Below are 24,816 nucleotides of genomic sequence, written 5' to 3'. Positions count from 1 at the left end.
GCTGGGCTGGGCTACCAGCTGCAGGGCGCTCTGGGTCCTGGGGACGCCCAGTCGCTGGGGAGTTCATGGCATCATGTCCGGAGCTGCCAGGGCGGGCTGTTACAGGGACAATATGGAAAGCCCCAGCTTGGAGACCAGGAGGGGGGCCTGGGACTGGCGGGGGGGGAGGGGGGCCAGCAGAAGGTTGGGATGGGGAAGGGGAGAGTGGGGAGGAGGGTCAAACCCAACTTTTACAGCAGGCACAGAGCTCAGGGCTGCATCTCTAAAGGGGGTCGGTGGCAGAGCAGGGAGGCATGGGGCTCCAGCCACAGCTCCGTCTCTCCCAGTGGCTGGCAAGCTGGGAGGTTGGAAGCTGACAAAGGGCCTGGGATTCAGAATGGGCTCCCCCCAGACCCTGAAGGGGGGCTGTGGGGAGGAGAGAGGGCACCATGCTTACCCTCCCAACGCCATGCCTGTGGCAGACATCACTAATCAAGCCTTAATTGTCTGGCTGACATCACCAATCAAGATTATGCTGTCCTCCCCACCCCCTGACCCCAGGCCAAAGCTCAGATCCTCTGAACAGCCCCCGGCAGTCACTCCTGATTCACTGGGGTGGAGGCAGCTTGCAATACAGTTGCCAACACTGGTCTAGAATGTGAGGCCTGTGTATGAGGGACTGGTTTGTGGGTGCTGTGTGGGTGTGAGTCTAGGGGAAAACCTCTCCCTGCCCGAGCCTGGAAGAAACACTCAGAAGTGTGCTATGGACCATGAAGGGACAGGAGGCCATGTGGTAGCAGAAATGAGATGTCTTGGAGCTCTTTAGCCTGGAGAAAATGGGGCTTGGGGGAGGCAATGTGTGGCCTTAATACTTTGGGAAGGAGAGAGAGTAAGTGGGATGCCATGGATGGAACCAGAGAAAAACAGAGAACTCTAATGTGCACTGAGCTGATGCTAAAAAATCAAAGCAGTCCAAAGACAGAAGTCTGTCTTGGGAGGTAGTAAGCTCCCCATCATTGGAGGTATGCAAGAAGAGGGTGGCGAAGTCTTGGCAGAGATCTTGCAGAAGACATCCAAGCCTCAGTTCTGGGTGGGGAGAGGAGAACCAGATGATCTTGGGGGTTCCTTCCAGCCCTGGGAGCCACAGAGTTGATGGAGAATAGGGAAGGGGTTGGGCTTGTGGGAAGAAGTGGGCAGTGTGGAAAAGAGACTGTCGTGTGTGTGTGTGTGTGTGTGTGTGTGTGTGTGTCCCTGGGGGCTTAGAAAGAAGTATGGGGAGGTGGGAAGGGAGCAGGGAGGACAGTCCAGAATTTTCTTAGCTGTGGAGCTGGGAAGTTCTTGACCAGCTGGCTTTCTCTCTCCTGGGGAAGCCAGGATGCTGAGGCCAGGGAGGGGTGTGAGCAGCAGATCTGCTGGGACCTACAGAGGCCTGGAAGGAGCGACAGGCAGCCTAGGGACGACTGGGTTCTTGTTCAGAATTGTCATGCATATGCTGTGTGACTGTGAATGAAAAAGTGCCCCTCTCTGGGCTTTCCAGATTATTTGATCCAACAGATGAGGGAAGCAAGGACCCTGCCAGCTAGGCCATTCTTGGATCCAGTGTCTGCAGCCCACTCTTGGCCCCAGCCTGGGGCAGGGATAATTCCATCCTCAGAGGACCAGGGGTTGAACGTAGGTTCCAAGTTCTTAAGGACATGGTGACTGAGTCTCCTTGGGGCCCCCCGGGGCTTTGTCAACCTCTGAGAGTTGCTTTTGCTTCCTTGTTGGCTAAATCCACACTTTCTTGGCACCTGGAGCTGAGGAGAAGGCCCAGGCCCGGGGCTGCCAGAGGCTGGTGGGACCGAGGAGGGAACCTGGTCCTGGGGTTCCTTTGGTCTCTAGTGCAGACTCCTCCCTGGGGTTCAGGTGCCGGGACCCCTGCAGAGAGCCCATGGCATCCACCCGGAGACCAGGCGGGTCCATCAATCCGTAGTCTTGTCTTCATTTTGTTGTGTTAAAAAAATAGCTATTTCCCTCTGCCCCTTCTCCTGGCCACTCATCATGACCTCACCTCCTCCCCTGGGGCCAAGAGGGCAGGGGCACGGGGGAGGGGAGGGCTTTGGGTGCTGGGCAGTGGTGGTGGGTGAGGCTTCAGGCTCCAGGCCACGCCCTCTACTGGATGCCCCGGAAGAGACACATGGCAAAGATCATGGCGAAAAGCTGCAGAGAAAGTAGAAGTTGGCTTGTCAGCCTGGGCTCCCAGCCAGGCACGGGGCTGTCCCACCCCAAGGGGAAGTAATCATCAGCCCAGAAAGGGGGCTTACCCATCGCTGGGCACACTCCTGCAGGAGGGATCCCTGACGTTCCCTGAGGGCAAGCACCTTTTGCCAGCCACTGGCCCCCTTCGTGCAGCATAGGCATGGAAAGAAGGGGGCTTTGGACATGGGTTCAAATCTAGGTCCCCTATTTGCCAGCAGCAACCTTGAGCCAAACGTGTCCCTTCTCTGGGCCTGAGCATGTCCTGAGGGCTTCCTGAGCGACAGGCCCAGTTCTAAGTGTTTTCTCAGAAACCTTTGACAGAGCAGGAGGCAAGGCACAGAGAGGTCATGCAACCCGCCTAAGGTCACACAGCTGCAAGTGGGGGAGCTGGGGTTTGAGTCTAGGCACTCTGACCCCACAGCCCATGCTGAGAAGTGCTGCGCACTCCGCTTTCTAGCTCACAGGAGGGGAGTAAGACTGAAGTATAAGGTAATTAATGATGCAGTGATGCCCGTTAGATAGTGGATGTGGGAGAAAGTGACCAGCATCATTATTAACGGGCCGGGAAGATGTAGCCCTTGCCAGAGTTGAGAGCACAATCACTGAACACCTCACTAGGGCCCTGGGGGAGGCGGCGGTGGGCAGGCAGAGACCCAGATTCAGGGATGCCCCTCTGACCAGAATGGTTGAGGCCCCCACAGACAGGGGTCTTCTTGCAAGTAGCACAAGGGACAGTCCCTAGACCACAGGCTCAGGGCCAGATCTCTGGTCGGGGAATTGGGGTGGGGGAGGCGAGGCCGGGACAGGGATACAGCAAAAATCCCTTTTTGGGAGCACAGCTCTGCCTCCCATCGGGGTGCAGCTGGGCTTGTGGGCGGGGGGGGGGGGGCGGTGAGGACAGCAGGTCAAGAATACAGACATTGTCTGATAAGCCCCTAGTACAACCGGCCAGGCATGGAGTCCCCATCCTCTGCCATCCTCACAACGCCCCGCAGCAACCCCGGCCTGGGAGCAGGGTAGTAGCTCCATTTTGCAGAGAAGTCCTCTATGGCCCAGAGGCCCCGTCTGGGGAGACGCGCGCGGAGCTGGAGTTAACCCTGAAAAGCCCGTGTTCTTCCTGCACGGGACGCACGCCTGCGATTCCCACAGTCCCAGCAGATTTATCTGTCTCTCGTTCGTTCCCCCCCCCCCCCCCCCCGCCCCGTCAGAGACCTTGTTCACCTGGAATGGTGCTGGCATACAGTAGGGGCTCAATCTGTGCTTGCTGAATGAACGAATAAATGACCCCTCCCTCTGCCCCATCTCCAGTAGTCTCCACAAAACTGCTCCACGTGGGGCTGGAGGACACCCTGAGAAGGAGGGGCAGGGAGGCTGCCTGACTTCGTCTCCCCGCCCGCCCACGACTGGCTGAGGCCCTGGAGTGGTCTTTCCTGGAGATGGTCAGGCACGGGCTACGCGGTCAGTCCAAACTCCGGGAGGAGAGGTTTGAGATCCAGGAGCGGGGGAGGTGGGGAGAAAGGAGGGGCAGCTCCGCCCCTCGGCTGAAGCGCCCCCTGGTGGCGGCGGCCGGAGTCTGCAGCTGCCTTCCTTTCGAGGGGGCTCCGGGACTGGGGCTGAAGGGGGTTTAATTAAGACCGTCCTTGTGAGGTCGACAGGGCCCCACAGGCCCTGAACCCCCCACAGAGAAAGGGCCTGATCTAGAAGCACAAGCCGCAGCCCCTCCCTCAAGGCAGCGGTGTTGAAAGTCTGTGGAGTTCTCTCTGGATCTCTGGGGAGGATTAGCCAGAGAGGAACAGGGATGGGGAGGCAGTGGGAGGAAGATTAGGGGGTGACTCTCAGAGCCTGCCCACTCACTGCTGGAGACTTGCTCAGATGAGCCCAGAGTCCAACAGTGACTCAGGCAACAGAGAGACCCAACTGGGCTTACCGCCCCACAGTTCCCGCAGCGGGGGACCCATTTGGTCCTGGATTTAGGATGTGGAGACAAAAGTAGGCTGGGTGGTGCAGGCCATGGGGGATCTCTCTGAGACCCCGTCTGTGCCTTGCTTCTGGGGAGCCGCAGAAGTGGGGGCTTTTACTTACCTCGATGGCCAGCACCCCTATGGCGAGGGCTCCAGCCAGGTAGACGTAGGTTTCAAAAGTGTTGAGGATCACTGTGTAACAGCCCTGGGAGGGAAGGACCAGAGGTGAGGCCATAGCTGGAGACAGTCTGGGGTCAGGGGCCAGCATCAGGACCGAAGCAAGAAGCCTGGGAACTGGCCTGTGGCCCCAAAGCTCGGGCAGCAGCAGGCTTACCCTGTCAAACCCCTGTTGGCACCGTTTGGTGGGGAGGGGGTGGGGGGCAGGAGGCTCACAAGCAGCAATTTGGCAGCATCACACCAAAGCCCCTCCTGGCCCTCCAGCTGCTCAGGTGGGGCTGGGAACAGCCAGCCTGAGCACCGCATCCACCATAAACGCTTTGGGTAGTAGCCACAGCGATTGGAATAATGAAAAATTCCCCCAAAATATCTGGACTCCCTGCTGCTCTCGAAAAACCAGGAGATCCAGGGGCGCCTGGTGGCTCAGTCATTAAGCGTCTGCCTTCGGCTCAGGTCATGATCCCAGCGTCCTGGGATCGAGCCCCGCATTGGGCTCCCTGCTCCGCGGGAAGCCAGCTTCTCCCTCTCCAGCTCCCCCCATTTGTGTTCCCTCTCTCGCTATGTCTCTCTCTGTCAAATAAATAAAATCGTAAAAAAAAAAGAAAAGAAAAGAAAAGAAAAACCAGGAGATCCAGCAAGTGGAGTCATCATCTCTATATGGCTGTCCCTGTCAGATGGGACAAGGGTTCCCTGGGGGTCCACAGCCCCCATCATTCCCTGTTGAGCTACACCCACCCTCTCCACTCCTTCTTATTACCTGCCTGCTGGCTGAAGGATTTTGGTGTTCAGCCTCTGCCCTAAGGAAACAGCCCATTCCTCAAAGCCCAGCGCACCCTTTACCTCCTCCGGGCAGCCTTCCAAGACGAGCCCAGCCCTCCAGGCCCCTCTAAATAGATGAATTCCTGTGTTATTACTGCTCTCTCAGGCAGCGCTGGGGATATACACACTGAGATAAAGATGGATATAGACACACAGAGAGAGCACGAGCGGCCCTACCGATGCCCTCACCTTGAGCCAGTCTTGCCCTGCTCACTCTGCTCCAGCCCTACTGGCCTCCCTCTCTTGGTTCCTGGAGCACACCATGCTCCTTCCCACCCCAGGGCCTTTGCACATGCTGCTCTCACTCTCTGGCTGGAATACTCTTCCCATGCCAGGAGGATGAGAGTGTAGCTCTTTATGTTGACCATCACAACAGCACCCAGACTCACAACCTGCCAGGGAGTGGGTGGGGAGCACTGGGGATAAAGCAGAGAAATGTGATGCTGTGAGGAGAGAGGGCTTAAGATCACCCAGACAGATGGGGAATATGGATGCTTTCCTATTGGTGGTCACCACTCTGGCTTGGAGTCAAGCTCTAGCAAGGTCATCATCTATTGGGAGACCCCCGGATTCGTTTCCAGCAGGAGAACACATTCCTGACTTGCCTGGGTGACTGTCTTGACCCAGGGAAGGCTGAAGAAGAGCAGGAAAAACTGCATTGGTGGGTTTGACTCATACCAGTGGGGGAGTCTGAATATTCATCATGGATCACCTTCTTTCGGGATTTCCTCATTTCTGCTCATTGGAGTTCAATGGTAAACAGTGGAGGGCTAACTCAACATCCACAGATGAGTGCCCTCTGCCTTGGCCCTTGATGGCCACATAACCGAGTCCTGGCCATCAAGATCTATACAGATGTTCTACTGGGGCTTTCTGTAAAAGACGGTGGTGCCATGCTTTCCCTTCTGTCTTAAACATGGGTGGGATGTCTGGAGCCATGGCAGCCATTTTGCCACCAAGGAAAGGCCACGAAGATCACAGAGACCAGGCTTTGACTGACAGGACAAAGCTACTGATGTAATGGGAGAAGCCACCACCTTCCAGAATTCTTGCTGTGTGTGAAACACAAAGGGCATTTGCATAAGCCCCTTCAGTTGGGATTTCGGGTCCTTGCATTCAGACGTTTTGCTCACTGATTCAAGACTGTGACGGGGATGCAAGGCACAGTCAGAAATGCACCCTGGGCTTTAGGGAAATGGGCTTTGGAGAAAAACCAAATAGTGATAGTCCCTCCAGAGAGGCTTTGAAAAGGAAGGATGCTCAGGGGGGATGTGAGGGTCTCTGGAAAGGATCCCAGAAAAGGATCTCATGAGGAACAGAGGAAGAGGCACCATAAAGAAGTCAGGCAGCTGCAGGGACCTTCCCAAGGAGCTCTGATCCCAAAGCCGTTCCCAGGAGATGGAAGGAGGTGTCATCACCAAGGATGAGTCCCAAAATGGGAAGTTTATGAGGATGAAGCCCTACAGGAACAATGAAGCCTCCCTGAAGAATCCACAGGTGGCCTCAGGACATAGGCTTGGCTCTGGGCACCAGGCATCCCAAACAGCAGGGCCTTGGACTAGGCTGGACAAGCTAGAAGTTTGTTTGCCTTTCGTATGAAATCCTCAGCTGAGGTGGCCCGTCTGTTTCATGCAGCCTTCCGCGGCCCAGGCCCCTCTCATAATGCCCTGACATCCTAGGGCGCCACCCTCCGTGGCCACGTCCCAGATGGCGGTCACCACAGCTTCATGCCTGCCAGGGGGGAACGGAGGAGGGGCCGGCCCTGTGGTTTCTCTTAAAGACCGGATGCAAGTTGTACAAATGGCTTGGCTACTGCGGGGTCACCTGGCCTCCCTGCCAGGGAAGCAGGAAGTGAAGTTTTTCCCTGGTGGCGATGGCATCTTCTAAATGCCATCTTTCCAAGGAGGACTGCTGGCTCTGCGACGGTATGAGGAATCTGAGGTCCAGAAAGGGTGTCACAGCAGGTAACAGTCCGGGCCTGCCTGACATCGAAGGCTGATACCTCCCCTGCCTCCCCTCCATGTCCTGCAGCTTCTCCTGGAGGCTGAGACCCAAGCCCTTGGTGGCCCTCCTTGCCCCAAGCTCACAGTGGCCTGAACCCAGGGCCCCTGTGAAGTCCTCTGACACCACGTGTGTGGGGGAGGGGGTGCTGAGTGCCAAGCTGAGGCTGAGAAGACCTCAGCGGAGGGCCAGGGGCAGGCCTCAGCACGCGGCACCCCTTCTTGGGGCTCTCCGAGGCCTGCCCTATGGCCCCCATCCCAGTCCTGTCCAGCTTGGCATCTGGTTTTATTTTCTTTATAGTAATCATGACCATGTGAAATTATTACTTATAGTTTGCTCCTTGGTTATCATGTGCTTTCTTTAAGTAGATCATGAGTGCCTTGTCTCCCATCTCTTGCTGTGTCCCTTGCATCTGGAATTCTCCCAGGAGCTCCTCGTGAGAAGCCTAATCAAGTGAGGGGCATGGGGCATGCCCTGGGTTCATCCTTGTTTTCGCCCTCCCACCCCCAGCCTGGTCTCACACACACACACCGGAGGGGCCAGGGGCCCAGGGAGGGTTGCTGCTCAGTGGGAAGGAGGAATCAAGTACAAGGGCACAATCTGTCTCACAGGGGGTGTGTGTGTGTGCATGCGCACAAAGCAGGGGCCCTGTGTCCCCCAGAGACGGCATGTACAAGAAAGGGAAAGGGCTTCTTCCTGGGACTGAGATAAAGTCCTTAGGTGGCAAGAGAAACAAAGAGTCTGGTAGTTTCCCTGACCTTGGAGGAGAACCTTGCTCCCTGGGGGTCAGAGGGGGCTTCTGTATGGCACAGGTGAGCTTCCCCCACAATAAGAGCTAAGGAGGGGCCCCCTCTATGTAATTCAGGTTTGGGCTCCTGACCTGCATTGTCAGAAGCTCAGGGAGTGCTCTCCCTGGACCACCGCACAGCTCCTACTCACCCTTTAACCTTTAACCCCTGCCAAAGGCCCACTCCTCTGGCTGGGCCATCGCCGGCCCATCTGCCACCCTCATCCTTCCTCTACTGTGGCTGGATCTCAGGGACTTCACAGCCCCCGCCCACCCGCCCAGCTCTGGCCATCCAAGTCCCCCTGCCTGGGGCGGGGAGCGGGGCCTGCTACCTGCTTGTTCAGGAACAGGTCCCTTCCCAGCAGGCACTCGTCCCTGCTCAGCAGGACCCCGTCCCGAGTCTGCGGTTCTCTTCGGCAGCAGGCCTCGGGCACCTCGTCGCTGTCCAGAGTCAGCAGTCGGAAAACTGACGCAAACCGGAAGTCTTCGGGCCCGTTGACGCCACAACAGCCGAACTAGGAGGAGAGCGAAGGGAAGAGTCTTGGGGGGGGTGGGAGCTGGGCCAAGGGCAGAGGGCCCGGGGGCAGAGGTGGACAGATGGCCTCCCCCGAGGCCACCATAAGGCAAGGTGGTGGAGCGGAGTCAAGATTCAGCTAGGGGTTGGCTCCCTCTTCTCCTCCTGTGTGACCCCGGGAAAGTCGCTCAACCTCTCTGAGCCTCCGGTGTCCTCCTGTGTAAAACGGGGATGGTGGTGACAATTTCCGCCTCCCCGGGCCTTAGCGCCCACTAAACAGTGGCTGTGATTACCCTCACTGACAATGACAGAGGACTAGGGTCAGGGATAGCAAACAGGTTTCAGCCGGAGTTTGGACTGTGTTCGATGGGCCTTTAATGACGGCCCAGAATGCTGGGTGGATGGCGATTCCCAGGCCCAGGCTGGGCTCAGCGGGCCAGCCCTGACTGGTTAGTGATGTCTGGCGCAGGCACGCGAGCCAAGCGGGCTCCGGAGGCCGGACGTTTGCTGCACCTGGCCTTGGGGCTTTGAAGGCTCACGGCATCCCTGGGGGGGGGGGGGCGGTCACTCACTGTGATCATGACCGAGTTCCAGGTGGCAGAGAAGACATCAGTGTCATTGTTGCCCTGATAGTGCTTGGTGAGCTCCTTGGTGAAGAACTCGCGGGTGAGCTGCAGGAAGAGGCAGAGGGCAGTGTGAGACCCCCCCACGCCCCCCAGCAGCGTGGGGGCAGCCCCCACCCTGGCCTGGTCTCTTCAGCTAGCTGCTTCTGGAGGGAGGCAAGGCCCCAGGGCCCCAAGGCTGGGCATTCTCCTAAACCACTAACTTGGGGTGGCCCCTGAGTCCCCACTCCAGGGCCTGTGGCCTCCCCTTACCGATCACCGGCAGGAAGAGGAAGTCTACCCACACACCCCTCGGTGAGCCCGAGGCCAGGGCACGCACGGAAGCTCTCTCAGCCCTGCAGCTCTTCTCAGAAGGAGGGTTTATCCAGGTGGTGGGCTTGCTCCTAGCCCCACTCCCTCTCCCCAGAGCTGCTCATGAGAGCCAGGGGGTACCCCGGGTCCCCGGCCCTGAAGAAGTCACGGTGTGGAGCGGGGAGTCTGCAGATCCAGTTTGTAGACGTGTCCTTGGAAGGTGCTCCTGCCCTCAGAATATCCTCCCCAGGCCTTACCACCGTTCTCCCTGCTGTAGTGAAAGGACAGGGCCCTGCGTGGTGCCCAGCTGCAGGCTCCATTCTCTGCCCACAGAGCGGCTGCCTCTTCCCCTCTGTCCACGGCTTGCCTTCCTGCTCCCCCAGACCAGCTTGTGTCTCTGGACCCCTCACGCCTCTCTTTCCCTCCCCCTCCTGCTTCCAGGCCCCCTGTGGCTGCCGTGCCTGGCTCCTACAGACTCGGAAGGGGGCTGGTGCCCTGGGTGGTTGGCCCGGAAAAAGTGGCCGGTGAGGGCAAGTTGCCCAAATTGGATACTGGCCAGGGCCTCAACCGAAAGGGCTCTGCTCTGTCCTCCTGCACGTCACACATCCCAGGGCTTGGGGGATAGCCTCGCCGACTATCCCCTGCCCGTCAAACGATTATGGCTGGGCATGGGGTGGAATGGAAGATTCCAGAATCAGGTGTGGATTGTATCAGCTGCTTTGGAAGAGCAGAGACCCTAAAGGACCCTCCGATTCTGCCCTCTGGAAAAACCCTTGCAGGAAGAGGGTCGCTGGGGTGGGGGGCCACGATTTGGGCTGGAATTGCTCGCTGAGAGGCTGCCGACTCTGCGAGACCCTCTCTGAGGAGGGGAGGGACTGGCCATGAAGGGGGGCCGGGGCACGGGGGGGCCCCCCCGCACGTACGTTCTCCCTGAAGATGAAGGCCAGGATGGCTGCCGAGAGCTCCGCCAAGAAGATGATGAGGATGAACAGGAAGAACTGCAAAGAGAAGAGGCAGGCTCATGAGCCCCAAGGGCGGCGGGAAGGGGACAGGTGACCACTCGCTGATGCACCCGTCCGTCTGTCACGCAATTGACCCAATGTACCAATTTTATGAGACAAAGGAACCTCACTGCCATACCCCAGACATTTTTTCATAATAGGCATACCAACAATTCATCTTTGGGGGTCAGCAAGGTAAACAAACAAATATGCCTTCCGGGCAAATGGCACCCCTTCCACGATGCCCCTTGTGCAGTGTTCAGCCTGAACAACGCCACCCGGTAGCCCTGGAGGGTGATCGGTGTTGACCTGTTTGGGCCCTCTCCATGTGGAAATCCGGAGTTCCCTGGGGACCCCTGATTGGTTTTCCCCACCCTGCGCGCCCCAGCACCACCTCTCCCTGCCTGGCCGTCTCTCCTTCCCATGAGCAGTGGGGAGACGATGTTTATCTTCAGCCACAATAAAGGAGCAAGATGGGAGGGAAGGTGATGGGTCCAACAACATCTGGAAACCCAGGCGCCGGAGTTTGAAATCTAACAAGACCCTTGTCTGCTCTACTCACTGCATTTCTTGATGTTCCCCAAATTTTCCATGATGCCTCCTGTCTTGGGGCCCTTGCAGGCTACCCTCCCTCTGCCAGGAAAGCTCTTCCCTTTATGAAAGTTCCTCATTTTCCAGACCAGGCTCAGCCCAGCCCCTCGCCTGGTGGTGAGAAGCCTTTCCTGGCTCCCCCTCATCACAGTGCCCCACAGAGGTGCCCGCCCAGCAGCTGCTGCACGAGCCCACCCCCCCCACCCCCACTGCTGGCCCCCAGATCACGAACAGAAGCACAGAGGCTGTAAGAGCATGCGTGCTGCATTCCCAGTGCCCGCCAGCAAAGACGTCGGAACAGGGCTGTCAGACGAACCAGTGAATCCAGGACTGACCCGCTCACCACAGGACCTTGTTCCCTGCCACATCTCAGACCCTGGTCAGTGTGGGCACTGCTTTGGCTGAGGGCTGTTGGCAGAAGAAACAGGAAATGACTTTGCCTTTATTATTCAGTGTTGTAGGTGCCGTTGGCATTTCCAGTCTGTGACAATCCCGGAGTCGTCAGCCCACCTGGAGACCACCAGCAGAGGACCAAATGCCCGCTGCCCACGGAGACTGGTTCCTCCACACCCTCCCAGTCACCGCGGCCGGCTGCCCTGAGACCTGCGCTGGATGTACCCGAGCTGGAAGGAGGTGGAGGGTCCTGGGCTCAGCATCAGGCCAACTCAGCCTCTTTGTCCCTTCTTGTGGCTTGAAAAACCCCTTTGAGCCTCAGTTTCCTTGTCAGTAAAATGGGGATGCTAACATCCACTCCTGGGATCATCATGGGGAATCATGAAATAATGGATGTAAAAGTCTCTCTATGTCGTCAGAGGGCTGAGCAAAGCTTGTCGTCGAGGGCCTTACAAGTGTAGAAGGACCGTGGAAGCCAGCTCACGCGTGAGCCTCGGAGGGCCTGGCTGTCAGGGGTTCGCTCAGCGTGTTTCCTCCAGACATCCGTTGCTGTTGGCAACGTCCCTGGGTAGCCCTCCCCTGGATTGCATCTCTCCCAGTCAGAAGGTTTCTGTCACTTTATCCTCATCCCGGGAAGACCCCAGTCACGTTCCCTCCCTGACTTTTCAGCTCTAACAGCGACCGCCCCACACAGGCCCTGTGGTTTCTCCAAACTGCTTGGGCTGCAGACGGAGAGCCTCGGGATGGATTTCGAGATGGTCTATCCAGGGTGCGGATGTGAAACATCCCAAGACCTGTCAATGGCTTCATTTGTTTTTTAAATGTCCAACCCCGAGGAGAATGCCTTGCATAAACACCCCTTCACCTTCGTCCCTAGTGGTCATCTTCAGCCACGGGCTGGCCGGTCAAGCTGCCTCCCACATGGGCTCCAGCTCAGAGAGGCCTGTTTGGCCTTAGAAGCATCATGCTGCCTCTTCTCTCTCTGCTGGAAAGTGTGGCTCAGGACTGGCCTGAGGGACTCTTCTGAGCCCTGGGGGTCTGTTTCCCCAGGATTGCTAGGGTCTGGGGGAAGAGTTCCCTGCCCAGAGGGCCCCCTGTGCCCCGGGCAGGCTTGCCCTCCCCACCCCACCATGACTCCCACAGTCCATTCTGCCAACCCCACAACCCCCACTTCCACAAGAGGCCGTGCAGCCTCTCATCCCCCGTGACAGTGATGGAGGCCCCTGGCAGGGCTCCTGGCACTTCCATTTGGCCGGTGATAGATGGGCATCCGGCCCTGTTTCACATGGCCGCCATGGGACCTCCTCCCTGCCCTCTGCCCTCTTGGAGCAGTCGCCGGGAGTTCCCAGGCTCGCAAAGAGAGGCCCTGGAAATGGTTTCCATCCTCAGCGAGGCGACCGAGCTGGCTCTGGCTATCGATCATAGCTGAGACAGTCATCAACTATGGATGAGACCGAGCTCATGCCGCGTGCACACCGCGTGCTCGGCGCCCCGGGAGCGTGGGGCACTCCGGGATGGTGCAGCTAAAGGGCTTTGCACGAGGCCGGCACAGCAGAGAGCTGCTCAGATGGTGGCTCAGAACCAAGAGGCAGGCACGGCTGTCCCGAGGGCAAGTGCTGGTGTGGGCAAGTCCCGAGAAAGTCACGCAGGCTATCCACTATTGCGAGCTTACCACTGAGGCGCCGTGGATCGTTCGCGGCTCCTTCCTTGGGGTGCTTTCGGCAGCCTGGTGAAGCAGCTGCGATTGCCATCAACCCCTCCAGCTTACCCGGGGGAGCCGGGGACGGGGAGCGGGTAGCACACCCATAAGAGCCTCCAGGTCTGAAGACTTTCAGATTGCCCATAGGGTCTCTTGTGGACCAACCTAATTCTTTTAGTTTCATGTTTATCAAGTGCTTGCCTGTGCTGGGAACGGAGTTAAGCAAGATGCACATTTTTACCTTGAGCTGTGATTACAATACTGTGGCTGGGAAAGCAGTATCCTCATCTCCATTTTACAAGGGAGGAGCCTAGGTTCAGAGAGGTTAAGTAACTGCCCTCAGGTCACACAGCCAGGAAGTAGCAGAGCAGAGATTAGAACCAAGACTTTTCTGACTCCAAAGCCCATGCTCTTGCCATGCTTCTAAGACCACCTCCTCTCTGTCCCTTTATTCCAGGGCTATTCATTGAGCGCCTACTGTGTACCAGGCACTCTGCTAGGTCCTGGCAAACTCATATACACAAGGCAGATGTGGTCCCCATTGTCATGCAGTTTACATTGAGCGGAGGTTCCTGATTGCTGAGATGAAATTCAAGAACGAGCCTAGTAACTCACTGAAGGAGAAAGTAGGGCTCTCCAGAAGGAGGGGGCCTGCAGATCTCCTTGCCATTGTCCCCTCCTGGAGCAGGGTTTCCCCAAGCCCTAGATGCCACTTCTGCCCACTGACCTTCTCCAGCACGAAATATCTTCCTCTTGCTTAACAGGGTTATCATTGGTTATTTGGAGAAGCTCCCCCTGGACGCGGCCACGGGGCTTGTCCTGATGCCTCCGGCCTCCCGGGGCTTCCCCTCATGGGGCGGGGCCTTTCCCAGGGGTTTTAAGTTAATCTCACCTCATCCCATTTGCCGAAGGACACATTTGCCAGTAATTCCCGAACATCAAACGTTCACCACTTTGCTTCGGATGGAAAAATTAACAAAGGGACGGAAACTGCTATTTTGCCTCCTCGCAAACATTTCCAGACTTTTCTAGCCCATCTGCCTATGGGCACCTCTACTTTCAGTTCTCGTTTCTAATAAATGTTTACCAAATTTACATACTTTATGTGCCATTCAGCTCATTTATCTCCTCTAAATATCTCCTTTTGCTGTTCTCCTTTCCAATTTAGCATGCCTTTGTCATAAAATATAAAAAAATTTTTTGTATCTTTAAATAAATAGATTAAAAACATTCTGCAAATGACTCCTAGGCAAGCAACCATGAAAAAGGGATGCCACAAAAGGCCCATTATAGGCTGACATTATCCTATTGTATTTGAAAAGGCTGTAAAATTGATCGACAGGAGTGTTTGGAAACTGTATCTTTAGAAAAATTAATCATTAGGTGATGTGGTCATTAGGCTCATTGGTCGGCTGAGGGTGATGGGGCCCTGGGGTTTTAGCCTCAGAGTGGGGGTTGGGGAGGGGATGCTCTGTTACCCCCACCCCAGGCCTCCCAATCGGCTGAGGTGGCCGAAGTCACTCCCTCTTGGTCCTGTTCATGACGAGTCTTCTCTTCCTCCCCGGAAGGTTGAGGAACAGGGTCGTCAGGCTCCTCGAGGGACCCCGGAGGCTACCACGGGTAAGACTTGGTGCCCCTCCTCAGCAGGAACCACAACACGGCCAGTCCAGGTCAGAAAGAGAAGCACTTCTTATATTTTTAGGTCATGAATCTTTTTGAAAACCTTCCAGAAGCTGTGGCATCTCTCCCCAGAAACATACATGTTCACACAACAAAACACACGCAAACACATATGTATAGGCACACAACACACAACACACACACAACACACACACAACACACACACAACACACAACACACACACACAACACACACAACACACACACACAACACACACACAACACACAACACACACTCACAACACACACACACACACACAACACACACAACACACACACACAACACACACAACACACACACAACACACAACACACACTCACAACACACACACACACACACATACACACTAGGCCCTAATGTAATATTTTGCACATAATTTTAGGTGAATTTCAGACATGTGAGTCCATTTTAGGTTAGGAGCCTCTTGACTAGCCCTGGTCTGAGACACAGGGGGCCTGGGTCCAAGAGTCCCCTGCCTGTGACTTGCACTGAGACCTCAGGCTAATAGGCGCTGGGTTTCAGAGAGGGGAGGAGAGGGGAGGGATGAGAGGAGAGGGAGAAGGAGGAGGGGAGAGGACACAGGGAAAGTAGGGAGAGAGGAGCAGAGACTAGGAGAGCTCAGGAGAAGGATAAGGAGAGGCAGCAGGAACAGAAAGCAGGAGATAAGAGGCAGAGAGACGGAGGCAGAGAAAACAAGAAAAGAAAGGGATGAACGTAGGTAGGTCTCCTAGATCCCGAGACTAATGGAGAGAAAAGGGAGGAAGGAGAAGGTGGCGGAAGAGAGGGGTGGAAGGGGTACTTTAAGGTTCTAAGGGAGCTCAGCTCTCCCTCGGGGGGCTGGGGCGAACCTCAGCTGGTCCCTGGGTCTTGGTCTTCTGCACAGGGACCGATGTACCCATCCAGTGGCAGGCTCAGAGGCTGCCGGTTTGTGGGGAGGACTCTCAAGGCCCCCAGCCTGCTCCCAGCGCAGCGCCCCGGCCTGGCCTCCTGTCTTGGCTTCAGAGATGAGACCCCGGGGGGCTGAGGCGAAGCGGGGAAAAGAGGGTTGGCGTAACCTGGGACCCACATCCCAGCTCCTTTTAAAGTACCCGTGGGCTCCCAAGCCTGCGTCGCCCCGGCTGGCACTGTAGAGGGCTTTCCGCCAGGGGGCGCCCACAGATTTCTTTGTTTCTCCTCAAATGCGAAGTTCGCAGTGTGCAGGCTGCTGAAGGCCAAAAGGGACCCCGGCTCCTGGGTCACACATTTCACAGCTGATTTCACTTCCTGTCTGGGATGTGGGGAATCTCACTGTGACACGAACGGGGGCCGTACGGCCTGTTCTAATCTGGGGAGGAGGCATGGTGCCAGATCTCTCCCTCCCAAAGCCACAGGAGCCGACGCACTGCAAGACAGTCCTCCCGCTGACCCGCCCACGCGTCCCGGATTGCTCGACTCCCGACCCCTCCACCCACTCACCCACGAGGAGCATCTGCACGTTGACCCATCCACACACACTCTTCCCTAAGCAGGGCTGTCTTCACCTGGCCCTGTAGCACGACTGGGCTCCAGCTAGAAGCTCTCCAAGCCCTGGGCGCCCACAGGACCTCACTGGGGTGGGAGACCCACCCACCAAGTCCAGGAACATAGGCAGAGGCCCAAAGGACCCAGCCCACGGGAACATGGAAGGTCAGAGAAATAGAGCATCCGCTGCTGGCCTCATTTGGTGCCAACCTCCAGCTAAGCTGCCCCTTGTTTAACAAGCTAAGATGCCAAAGCTCAGGGAGGCTAAGAAACTAGACCAAAGTCACATCATTAGTTAGGGGACAGAGCAGGGTGCACCTGAAACCCAGGCCTGCCCACTGCCCTCTCACCCCCCTGGGCCTCCCACCGCCCACGTGCCTGTCCACCAGGGCCACTCCTGGAGGACAGCCTAGCTAGCTGGCTCAGACCTGGGTGTGACCACGGAGTGCCCTGCAGTGTAGACACAGGCCCCCCGCCCCCACCCTGCCCCCGGGGGCACCCACAGGTGGGGTGGGGGTGGGGCTACTCACAAACAGCAGCAGACACTTGTTCTCACGGACGGCCCCACAGCAGCCCAGGAAGCCAAGCAGAAAAAGCAGGCCGCCCATGGCCAGGAGGATGTAGGCGCCCGTGATAAGCAGGGGGTTGGCGGCCACGATCTCCCGGAAGCCGGTGGGGTCCACCATGACCCAGATGCCGATGCCCAGCAGGCAGGCCCCACCCAGCTGCTCTCAGGGTCGGTCAGGAGCGGGGAGAAGAAAGAGGCAGACAGGGGAATTAGACACTCCACACACACACACCGCCTCCCCTGAGTCAGGCCCCACAGTGGAACCGGGGAGTCCCGGGGAGCCCCACAGAACCGGGCAGAAACCCTATTTGCTGCACAAACCAGTGTCCAAGCAATTCTTTTCATGGTTTTGCATTTTTCTGGTTACTCAGACCTCAAGGGCATCCTCTACACCCAACCTCCGATCCATGCCCCATCGTGGGCTGCTGGGGACCATGTCCCGGGGAGTTTATCGGCCATTTTTATAGTCTCCTTAAATGTCGGACCTGCAGGATAATGAGGTCACTAGTCCAACCCTCTGCTTCCACACTGAGCCCCAGAGGGGGCCATGACTTGCTGAAGGTCACACAGCAAGTTCACGGCAGAGCCAGGGCTGGATCCCAGGCTTCTCTGACACTCACCGAGGCCACGGCACACGTTCTGAGGCCTGTACCATGCTTGGGGCCGGGAAAACGTGGACACAAGCCGTCCACTTTGTCCTCAACAGGAGCTCTCATCAGCGTGGGCTCACCACTCTCAAACCGGCTCCTCGAAAGCCTTCTTGTTTATGTCGTCATGTCCACGGCCCATCTCTCCGTGCCTTACTCATCTTTGGAGAAAGGCAGCTTAGTCCAGAGAAAGGGCTGTGCTGCTTGTCAGCTGTGTGACCTTGGGTAAGTGGCTTAACCTCTCTGAGCCTTAGCTTCCTCATGGGTAAAAGAAGATACAAATTCCACCCCCACCCCCAAGGTGGCCCCAAGGAAGAAAGGACAGAGTGGATAGGAATGTGCTTAGCAAGTTTCAGAAAATATCCGTTCCATTTTCCTTGGGGACAGACAAGGACTGGAAGCAGATCAGGTGGGGAGAAGAACAAAACAGTTTGGCCTCATCCAGATTTTGAATGGGGTGAAGTGTCTGAAATCCCTGTGTAGTGGGAGGACCAGAGGTCCCCCGAGGTCCCCCAGAGGCACGAGCCAGCAACGCCAGGCTGCGGCTAAGAGCAAACTGGTGAGCTTTGGGTGTCTGAGAGGGGTCTGTAAGCTGGTGGGCAGAACTGCACGGCTTGGGGCTCGGAGCAGGAGACGATATTCTTAGGTACAGGGGTAGGGGCAGGGGAGCGGTGGAGAGGCCGGAAGGACCCAGCATTGGTCGGAGAGAAAGGGAGGGCCAACAGGGACTGCTGATGACAGAGTGCCCATGGCCACCCTGTGCTGGACACTGCCTTTCCCCTCCGTCCCTTACAAAAGCTCTGATAAAAGCTGCCTCCCTCCTCATTGCTCTAAGGTTTTGGGGTTCAACAATTGTGTGCTGAAGGCTGCTTCAAGGGCTCAGACTGAGCTGCCCAAGGGGACATAGCCCCATTGCAGGTGGGGACACTGGAGCTGGCCACCTGAGCGCTCAGGGCCTCTGTGCTTTCAAGTACAGAATCCACAGGCTGAATGCGGCTGGAGCTAAGCTAGCCAGCGCGGCCGCATTCCAGGCGCTTCCTAATAAACCAATCTTGCTTAGTTTTCAAAAAACCTGTTGAGGTAGGTAATGAAGGGATGAAGATACTGAGGTTCAGAGAGGTGAAATGTGTTTCTGATCACACAGCGGGTAAGATGCAGAGCCGGCTTTGAGCCCAGGGTGCTGCCAGCCCCCGAGAGGGTTCAGATTACATCAGGTGGTCACAGCAGCTCAGCCCAGCCAGCTCGGAGGCGTGCAACCGCGCTGGGGCTCAGGGTTGAGTGGGGCTGTCTGGGCTGCCCTCTTCTCCTTCCCCTCCTTCTCTCCGACCCTCCACCAGGGGTCGGATCCCAAGGCAGCAGCCAGGATGAAGGCCCCTACCCTTTGTACAAAACATCTCCCCTGTGACCATGGGCTCTGTGGAGTGGGGCGGGCACCATTGGCGGCCTCTCGTCTGGGAAATTCTGGCTGGCTGGGGAGATTTGCTTCTGGCACTGGCCCCTGTCCTGCCCCCAGGACTCAGCCCGGTGTGACTATTTCTCAGCCACGGTCTGTTCTGCCCACCCAGCAGAGGCCTAGGGAGACCCCAGGCACGCTCCAGCAATACTTACAAATATGAAGAAATTGAAAACAAACATCAGATACTTCATGCAGCTCAGACAGTCGCCTTCCATGATGTTCTACCTACAAGACAGCAAGCCCCTCAGTTTCCCTGCTGGGGGACCCCACCTAGAAAGAACCCTTGCCCCTCCCCCGTGGGGCTTCCCCGTGGTCAGCCCTGCCCTTCCAGCCCAGTTGGTGGAGGAAGAGGGAGACCAGTAACAATTACCTCTCTCGGAGGTAGCTTTTTACCTCGTGGGGCCAGAGTAAGGAGTGAGAACTCGGGGAAGCAAACCTGCCTGGGTTCAAGCCCAGTTCTACCGTTCGTTTGCTGTGTGGCCTTGGGCAAATCACTCTACCTCTCTGAATCTTGCTCTTTCCAACCTGAGAAAGGAGATTAAAAACAGAAGCTTCCTCCCAGCCGTATTATGAGGATTCACAGAAATAATGCAGTAACATGCTTAGAACGACGTCCAGCAGGTGGCAAGTGTTCCGCAGGGCTGCCTCGAGACAGGGCTTGATTGCAGAGGTGAGCCTTCCATTGGGCAGACGAGCCACCCAGGCTCAGAGCCTTCAGGAATTTGCCAAGGTCATGGAGCAGGATCAGAATCCGGGCCTCACAAACTTCCTGCTGCCCCACACGCCCTCCTGCTTGTAGGACAGCCCAGGGCTGTTCCATGGTGCCAGTGGACGGGTGTCACAGGGGAAAGGGGGGGGCGGGCACCTACCTAGGGGCCCAAGCCCCCTTCCCGAGGCCAAACCCTCCCCACGCCCTGACTACCTCCATAGTGAGACCTATGGCATCCCACCTACCTAAGGAGCCTTCCCCGTCTCTGCCTAAAAGTATGCCCCTGGTAGCGAGTCTCTGCATACAATTCTGTTCAGCCAACATGTACTGTGTATCGACTGGGTGCCAAGAACTGGGGCTTGAAGCCAACAAGATGCAGCCCTTCCGCATCCCCAGGGGAAGCAGACAGCAGCATCTGCTCTCACGAGTCAGACCTCAAGCACACGGTCACGTCCATATTCAGTAGTCAGTATTGCCATACTTTCTTCATGACGGCCCGGGGAGCGACTTGGGGCAGGGGTCAGAGGTCCATGGGACAGGTGAGGAAACCAGGCTCACGATGAAAATAGCCTGGCCAACCTCCCCCAGCTGGTAAGGGCCACGGCTGCAGCTCAGCCTGGCCTGAGTCCCTCTCCAGGTGACCCCAGCAGGTGGTCTGCGCTTCCGTGACAGGACGTGGTGCAAAGGGTCCTGGGAGTATGTGTTGGACGTGGTCGAATGTAGGGAAGCTGGTGCTTGGTTACTTTCCATGGTTTCCCATCCTCCCTCAGGAGAGAGCTGGGCTCAGTTTGTGGCAAGGCGTATGTGATTATCAGAGAGATTAAGGGATTTGCCTAGGGCCACAGAGCGTGTAGGAAGCAATGCTAAGATCTAACACCAAAGCCCATGCACTGTGCCTGGTACACGGTGGGCACTCAGCAAATCTGCCCCGTCCCCACCCCAGACCATAACCCGATGCCCTCCCCGGCAAGGAAGGCCTCATAGTCTAAGGAACAAAGGGGCCAGGGCTATGCTCGCCTCCCGCACTCCTGGCTCATTCCACTTGGAGATGACAGGACCAGCCCCGCGCGGCATTTTGGTCAAGGCTAGAGGGTTTTTAAAAGTGCATTTGAATCCATGGGGAGAAAAGCACAGGCAGAACCCGCTGCTGGGGAAGGGCGTGCAGGAAAGGCTGGTGCCTCTCATCTCCTCTTCTTGTGGTTTTTGCTAGTGTGCCAAGCATTGACCTTGGCGCTGGGCAGTGGCCATGGCACCACTCGGGCATCTGGGAGTCCATGAGGAAGGTGCTGGGTCAGGCAGCCAAGGGCCCTGGGGCCCGAGGGCTTCCCTCCTTACATGGCCTGGCTCCTGCTGGCTGCTCGGCTTGGCTGATTGAGCAGGGGACACCCAGGCAGGGCACAGAGTACCCAAGCCAGATGCGCTTTCTTATTTTATTGGGTGGCAGAAACCAAAGCATCAGGCCACACAGTGATGAATACAAAGCCACTCCAAAAGAAAATCAGGGAGTGAACTTGAACCGAGGGCTCCAGGCTGAAAGCCTTTGTCCTTCCGAAGGCGCCTGGCCCAAGGGCTTTTGTTAGATTGGGTGAGAGGAGAAGGGGAACACAGGGTTCCTGGGGTCACCTGGCTGGTCGCCACCCCTGGGAATAATAACATTGAGCATTTAGTAGGTGCAGGGCTCCATCCTCAGCACTAGACATGTATTAACTCATAAAAACCTATGAGATAAGTACAATCATCATTCCAATTTTCTAGAGAAGGAAACTGAGGCAGAGAAAGGCTAGGCGACTTGCCTGAGGTTGCAGCTGGTGAGTGGTGAGGCTGAGATTTGAACCCAGGCAGTCTAATTTGGAAGAACAAAGGATAGAGAGAGAGAGAGTGTGTGTGTGTGTGTGTGTGTGACTCTTCTTTCCTTCACTGAGCTGTGGCCTGAGTTTATGAAATGTCATCTGCCTCCAAAGCTAGAATCTGGTGACACCATCCACTCCATCTCAGGGATCCTTCAAGTGCCTCTAGCCTCAGTCCCGCTCCCGGCCTCCTCCTCTCTCACCCAGATGTGGCCTCAGCCCTGGCCTGGGGTCTCCCTACCTCCAGCCACTCCCCTTCCAGCCAGTGCCCCCAGAGGGGCCTTTCCACAAGGCACATCCAGCTGCATCAGGCCCCTGCTAACCGCCTGGCCTCTACAGGAGACCAGCCACCCCTTAACCGTGGACTGCAAGGGCCTCCAAGGCTCCCACGGCCACCTTTTGGTACGCTTCTGCCCCATCGACATCAAAGGACAGTCCCCAGAGCTCACTGGGTGACTTGATCCCTTCTGCTCGGACTGCCTTTCTACCTCCTCCCTTCCCACTTAATTCCTGTTCATCCCTCAAGGCATCACCTCTATCCCCGACACCCCCCATCCTGTCCCTGCCTTCCCAAGAGCTCCCACGGCCACTGCTGATCTCCACCCCCGCCTCCCCCACACTGTGTAGGATTACGTCATCAGCCAGTGTTCTGGTGAGCTCCCGGAGGTGTGGGATGGCAGCTGTGCCCTCCTCCGGGGACAGAGCAGGGATTGGTACGTGGTCTGGACTGCATAAAGCCCCACCACCTAGCAAACGTTAATTAAACAGCACGGACAGGAAGCCTGGCTCGAGGCTAAGGGCTTTGCGTGCATCGCGTCTTTGTGTCCGCTGCACCCCCCAGCAGTTAAAAAGAGGGGGCTTGAGGATCCACACAAGCAGAGGGGTTCCCAACCTCCTCCTTTCCTCTCTCTGCTGTGCCCTCTCCAGAGTGAGGACAGGCCCCACGTGACTCCTTCTGATGCCCCATGTGCCTGTCTTTGTCTCCAGATCTTCTTGAGGCCAGAGAGCCTAGAGCTGCCCCGGATAGGCAGGATCAGGAGGACCTGTCCCTTCCTTTGTCCTGGGACCCAACCTCCCAGTGGGCAGTGGGACGGCTGAGATTCGGTGGGGACCCCCAGGTCTGACCAGCCAGCTGTTTAGCCAGCCTGCCTTCTGATTGGTCCACGCCAGTGCCCACCCATTCTTGACCATCTTGACCCTCACCCTTAGCCGTGGGTCATCTCTGTCTCCTCCACCAGCCCTCAGCCCGGGCTCTCTGCCTCCAGGGCAGCTCCCCAGGATGCCATCTCCATGCCCACCTACCAGCCACACCCCTCCTCTACCTCTAGCCTTCTAGAAGCAGCATCTCACCTGCATCTAAACACAGCGGTTCTGAGCACAGGCTCTGGAGTTGAACACACCTGGGCTCCAATCCTGGCTTTTCATCTTTCTACCGCTATGTCTTTGCTAAATGACCCAACCTCTGGGAGCCTCAGTTTCCTCGTCTGCAAGAATGGGCATCGAGGGCCCACATCATGCACTGTGGTGAGAAGTCAGTGACTACACTGGCCTGGAGCGGGGTGGACAGCCCTTCCCATGGCCACACCGACCCGGCAGGTGTACGGGCCACCCTGGGCCACTGCGCGCCCTGAGCTCAGGACCCCCAGGACAGGGCCCTGAACCCTAGGCGCTGCACTCCGGCCCCCTCTCCTTTTGGTACCAGGCCGACTCAACTCCACATGTCTGCTGAGACTCGGCGCTCTTTGGAAACGGGGATGAGGACAGGAAAGAATATTTATTCAGCACTGACTCCTTGCCAGCCACATGCCACCTCCACGAAGCGCCTGCCCTCTTTCAATGACCCCATGAAGTGGGAAGCACTGCCCATTGTACGGATAGGGACACGAGGCTCAGGGAAGGGAAGCGACCTGCCCAACATCCCAGGGCTTATAAGCATGCTGCTCAGCCCACCCCAGATCCTGTGCTCCACCTGGTCCGGGGGCAGCTTTCAGGTAGAGAGAAGGGCAGAAGGAGCACTGGACTGGGAGTCCAGAGCCTGAGTCTCCTGCCCTGTGAGTCACTTCCTCTCTCTGGCCTCAGCATCTTCTTCTGCAAAATGATGGAGCAGTTTGATGACTTGTCAGTTCCTTCCATCAGGCTTGAACCGGATGGGCCTTTGGAGGGCAGAAGGGACTGCCCCATTAAGATCCTGGAAGTCTGCGAGAGGCCAGGCTCTAGCGGTCCCCTCCTCGGCCCACCCAGGCAAAGCTGCTCTCCAGGGCACGATCTGGCTTCAGCTGGCTTTGGCTTTGTAGCAATTAAGGGGCATAATAAATACGGCAGCTCATAAACGGGCTACCTGTATTTATTACGTACCACATTCGTTACCGATTACATCTAATGGGTAGCTTGTGGCGTGCTGGGCTCCTGGACAAATGCAGTAAAAGGAGCGTGTCTCTGGGAAGAAGAGCCTCTGACAACCTCAAAGGTGAAGCAGGTAGAAAAACAGATGATGGGAGCTAGAGAGCGGATGGAGATCCAGAGGCCCAATTCCAGCTCCAGGGCGAGGGGTGTGAGTGGAGAGAGGGCGTTGGTTCCCGACCAAGGATCGAATCCCAGCCCTGCTAGGCTTAGCTGGTGGCCGGGGGCAAGTTCCTAAACTGCATGCATCTGAGTTTCCTTGTCTTTAAAATTAGTATAAAAATAATGCTTTCCTCATAATGCATGGAAAATAGGGAGCGCAGGGCTTGGCATGTGGCAGCTAACACTAGCAACAGCTAGTAAGTGTTGGCAGATCTTAAATTCTTACCACGGGCCAAGGAACATGCACAATCTCATTCCTCATAAAGCTCCAGGGTAGAGGTAACTTTATCTCCACTTATCAGGCCAGGGAATTGGGGCTCAGAGAGGTACCATCACTCATTCAAGGTCACACAGCACGGAAGTGCCTCAGCCAGGATTTGAACCCACGTCTGTCTTCATCTGGAGCCACAACTCTTCATCATCATTTTCGATAAGTGCAAATTCCCTCGCCCCATTCATCCATCCTCCTCCACAATGCAGGCCTGTCTTCATACCTCCACTGCTACCTCATTTCTCCCTGTTCAGGGCGATCAGCCTTCTGGGCCATCATCCACCGCCAGGCTGAAGTCACAAGACTGACGCCAGCCCGCTCCACCTGCCACCAGGCGTTTCTGAGTGTGGGACACACCTCCTTAGCCAATCGGCCAGATAAGAGGGACAGACCAGGGGACCCCCCCAATCCCTGCCTGGATCTGGCTGAGATCACCACTCACCCACAGAGCCCTTTGGAAGTTAAGTGAATCACAGCCCAGTTCCCTAATTTACCTCTAAGG

The 24,816-nt window shown here is 56.9% G+C and overlaps 1 protein-coding gene across 1 annotated transcript in view; it reads right to left on the bottom strand.

The window, feature by feature from the left end:
* Positions 1–166: 166 nt before the first annotated feature.
* The window catches only part of TSPAN18 (tetraspanin 18), a 179,137-nt gene continuing 154,487 nt past the window's right edge, over positions 167–24,816 (bottom strand). The window contains exons 4-10 of the mRNA XM_032414242.1: positions 19,078–19,150; positions 16,785–16,979; positions 10,314–10,388; positions 9,049–9,147; positions 8,295–8,477; positions 4,300–4,383; positions 167–2,178 (exon numbers count right to left, since the gene is read on the bottom strand). Of these exons, the coding sequence (XP_032270133.1) occupies positions 2,131–2,178; positions 4,300–4,383; positions 8,295–8,477; positions 9,049–9,147; positions 10,314–10,388; positions 16,785–16,979; positions 19,078–19,140 (747 nt within the window). The 5' untranslated portion in view covers positions 19,141–19,150 and the 3' untranslated portion in view covers positions 167–2,130. The remainder of the gene's footprint in view (positions 2,179–4,299; positions 4,384–8,294; positions 8,478–9,048; positions 9,148–10,313; positions 10,389–16,784; positions 16,980–19,077; positions 19,151–24,816) is intronic.

This window comes from Phoca vitulina, unplaced genomic scaffold (assembly GCF_004348235.1).
Source record: "Phoca vitulina isolate PV1807 unplaced genomic scaffold, GSC_HSeal_1.0 scaffold16, whole genome shotgun sequence".
Taxonomy (NCBI): domain Eukaryota; kingdom Metazoa; phylum Chordata; class Mammalia; order Carnivora; family Phocidae; genus Phoca; species Phoca vitulina.
This window is presented reverse-complemented; position numbering and strand designations above follow the sequence as displayed.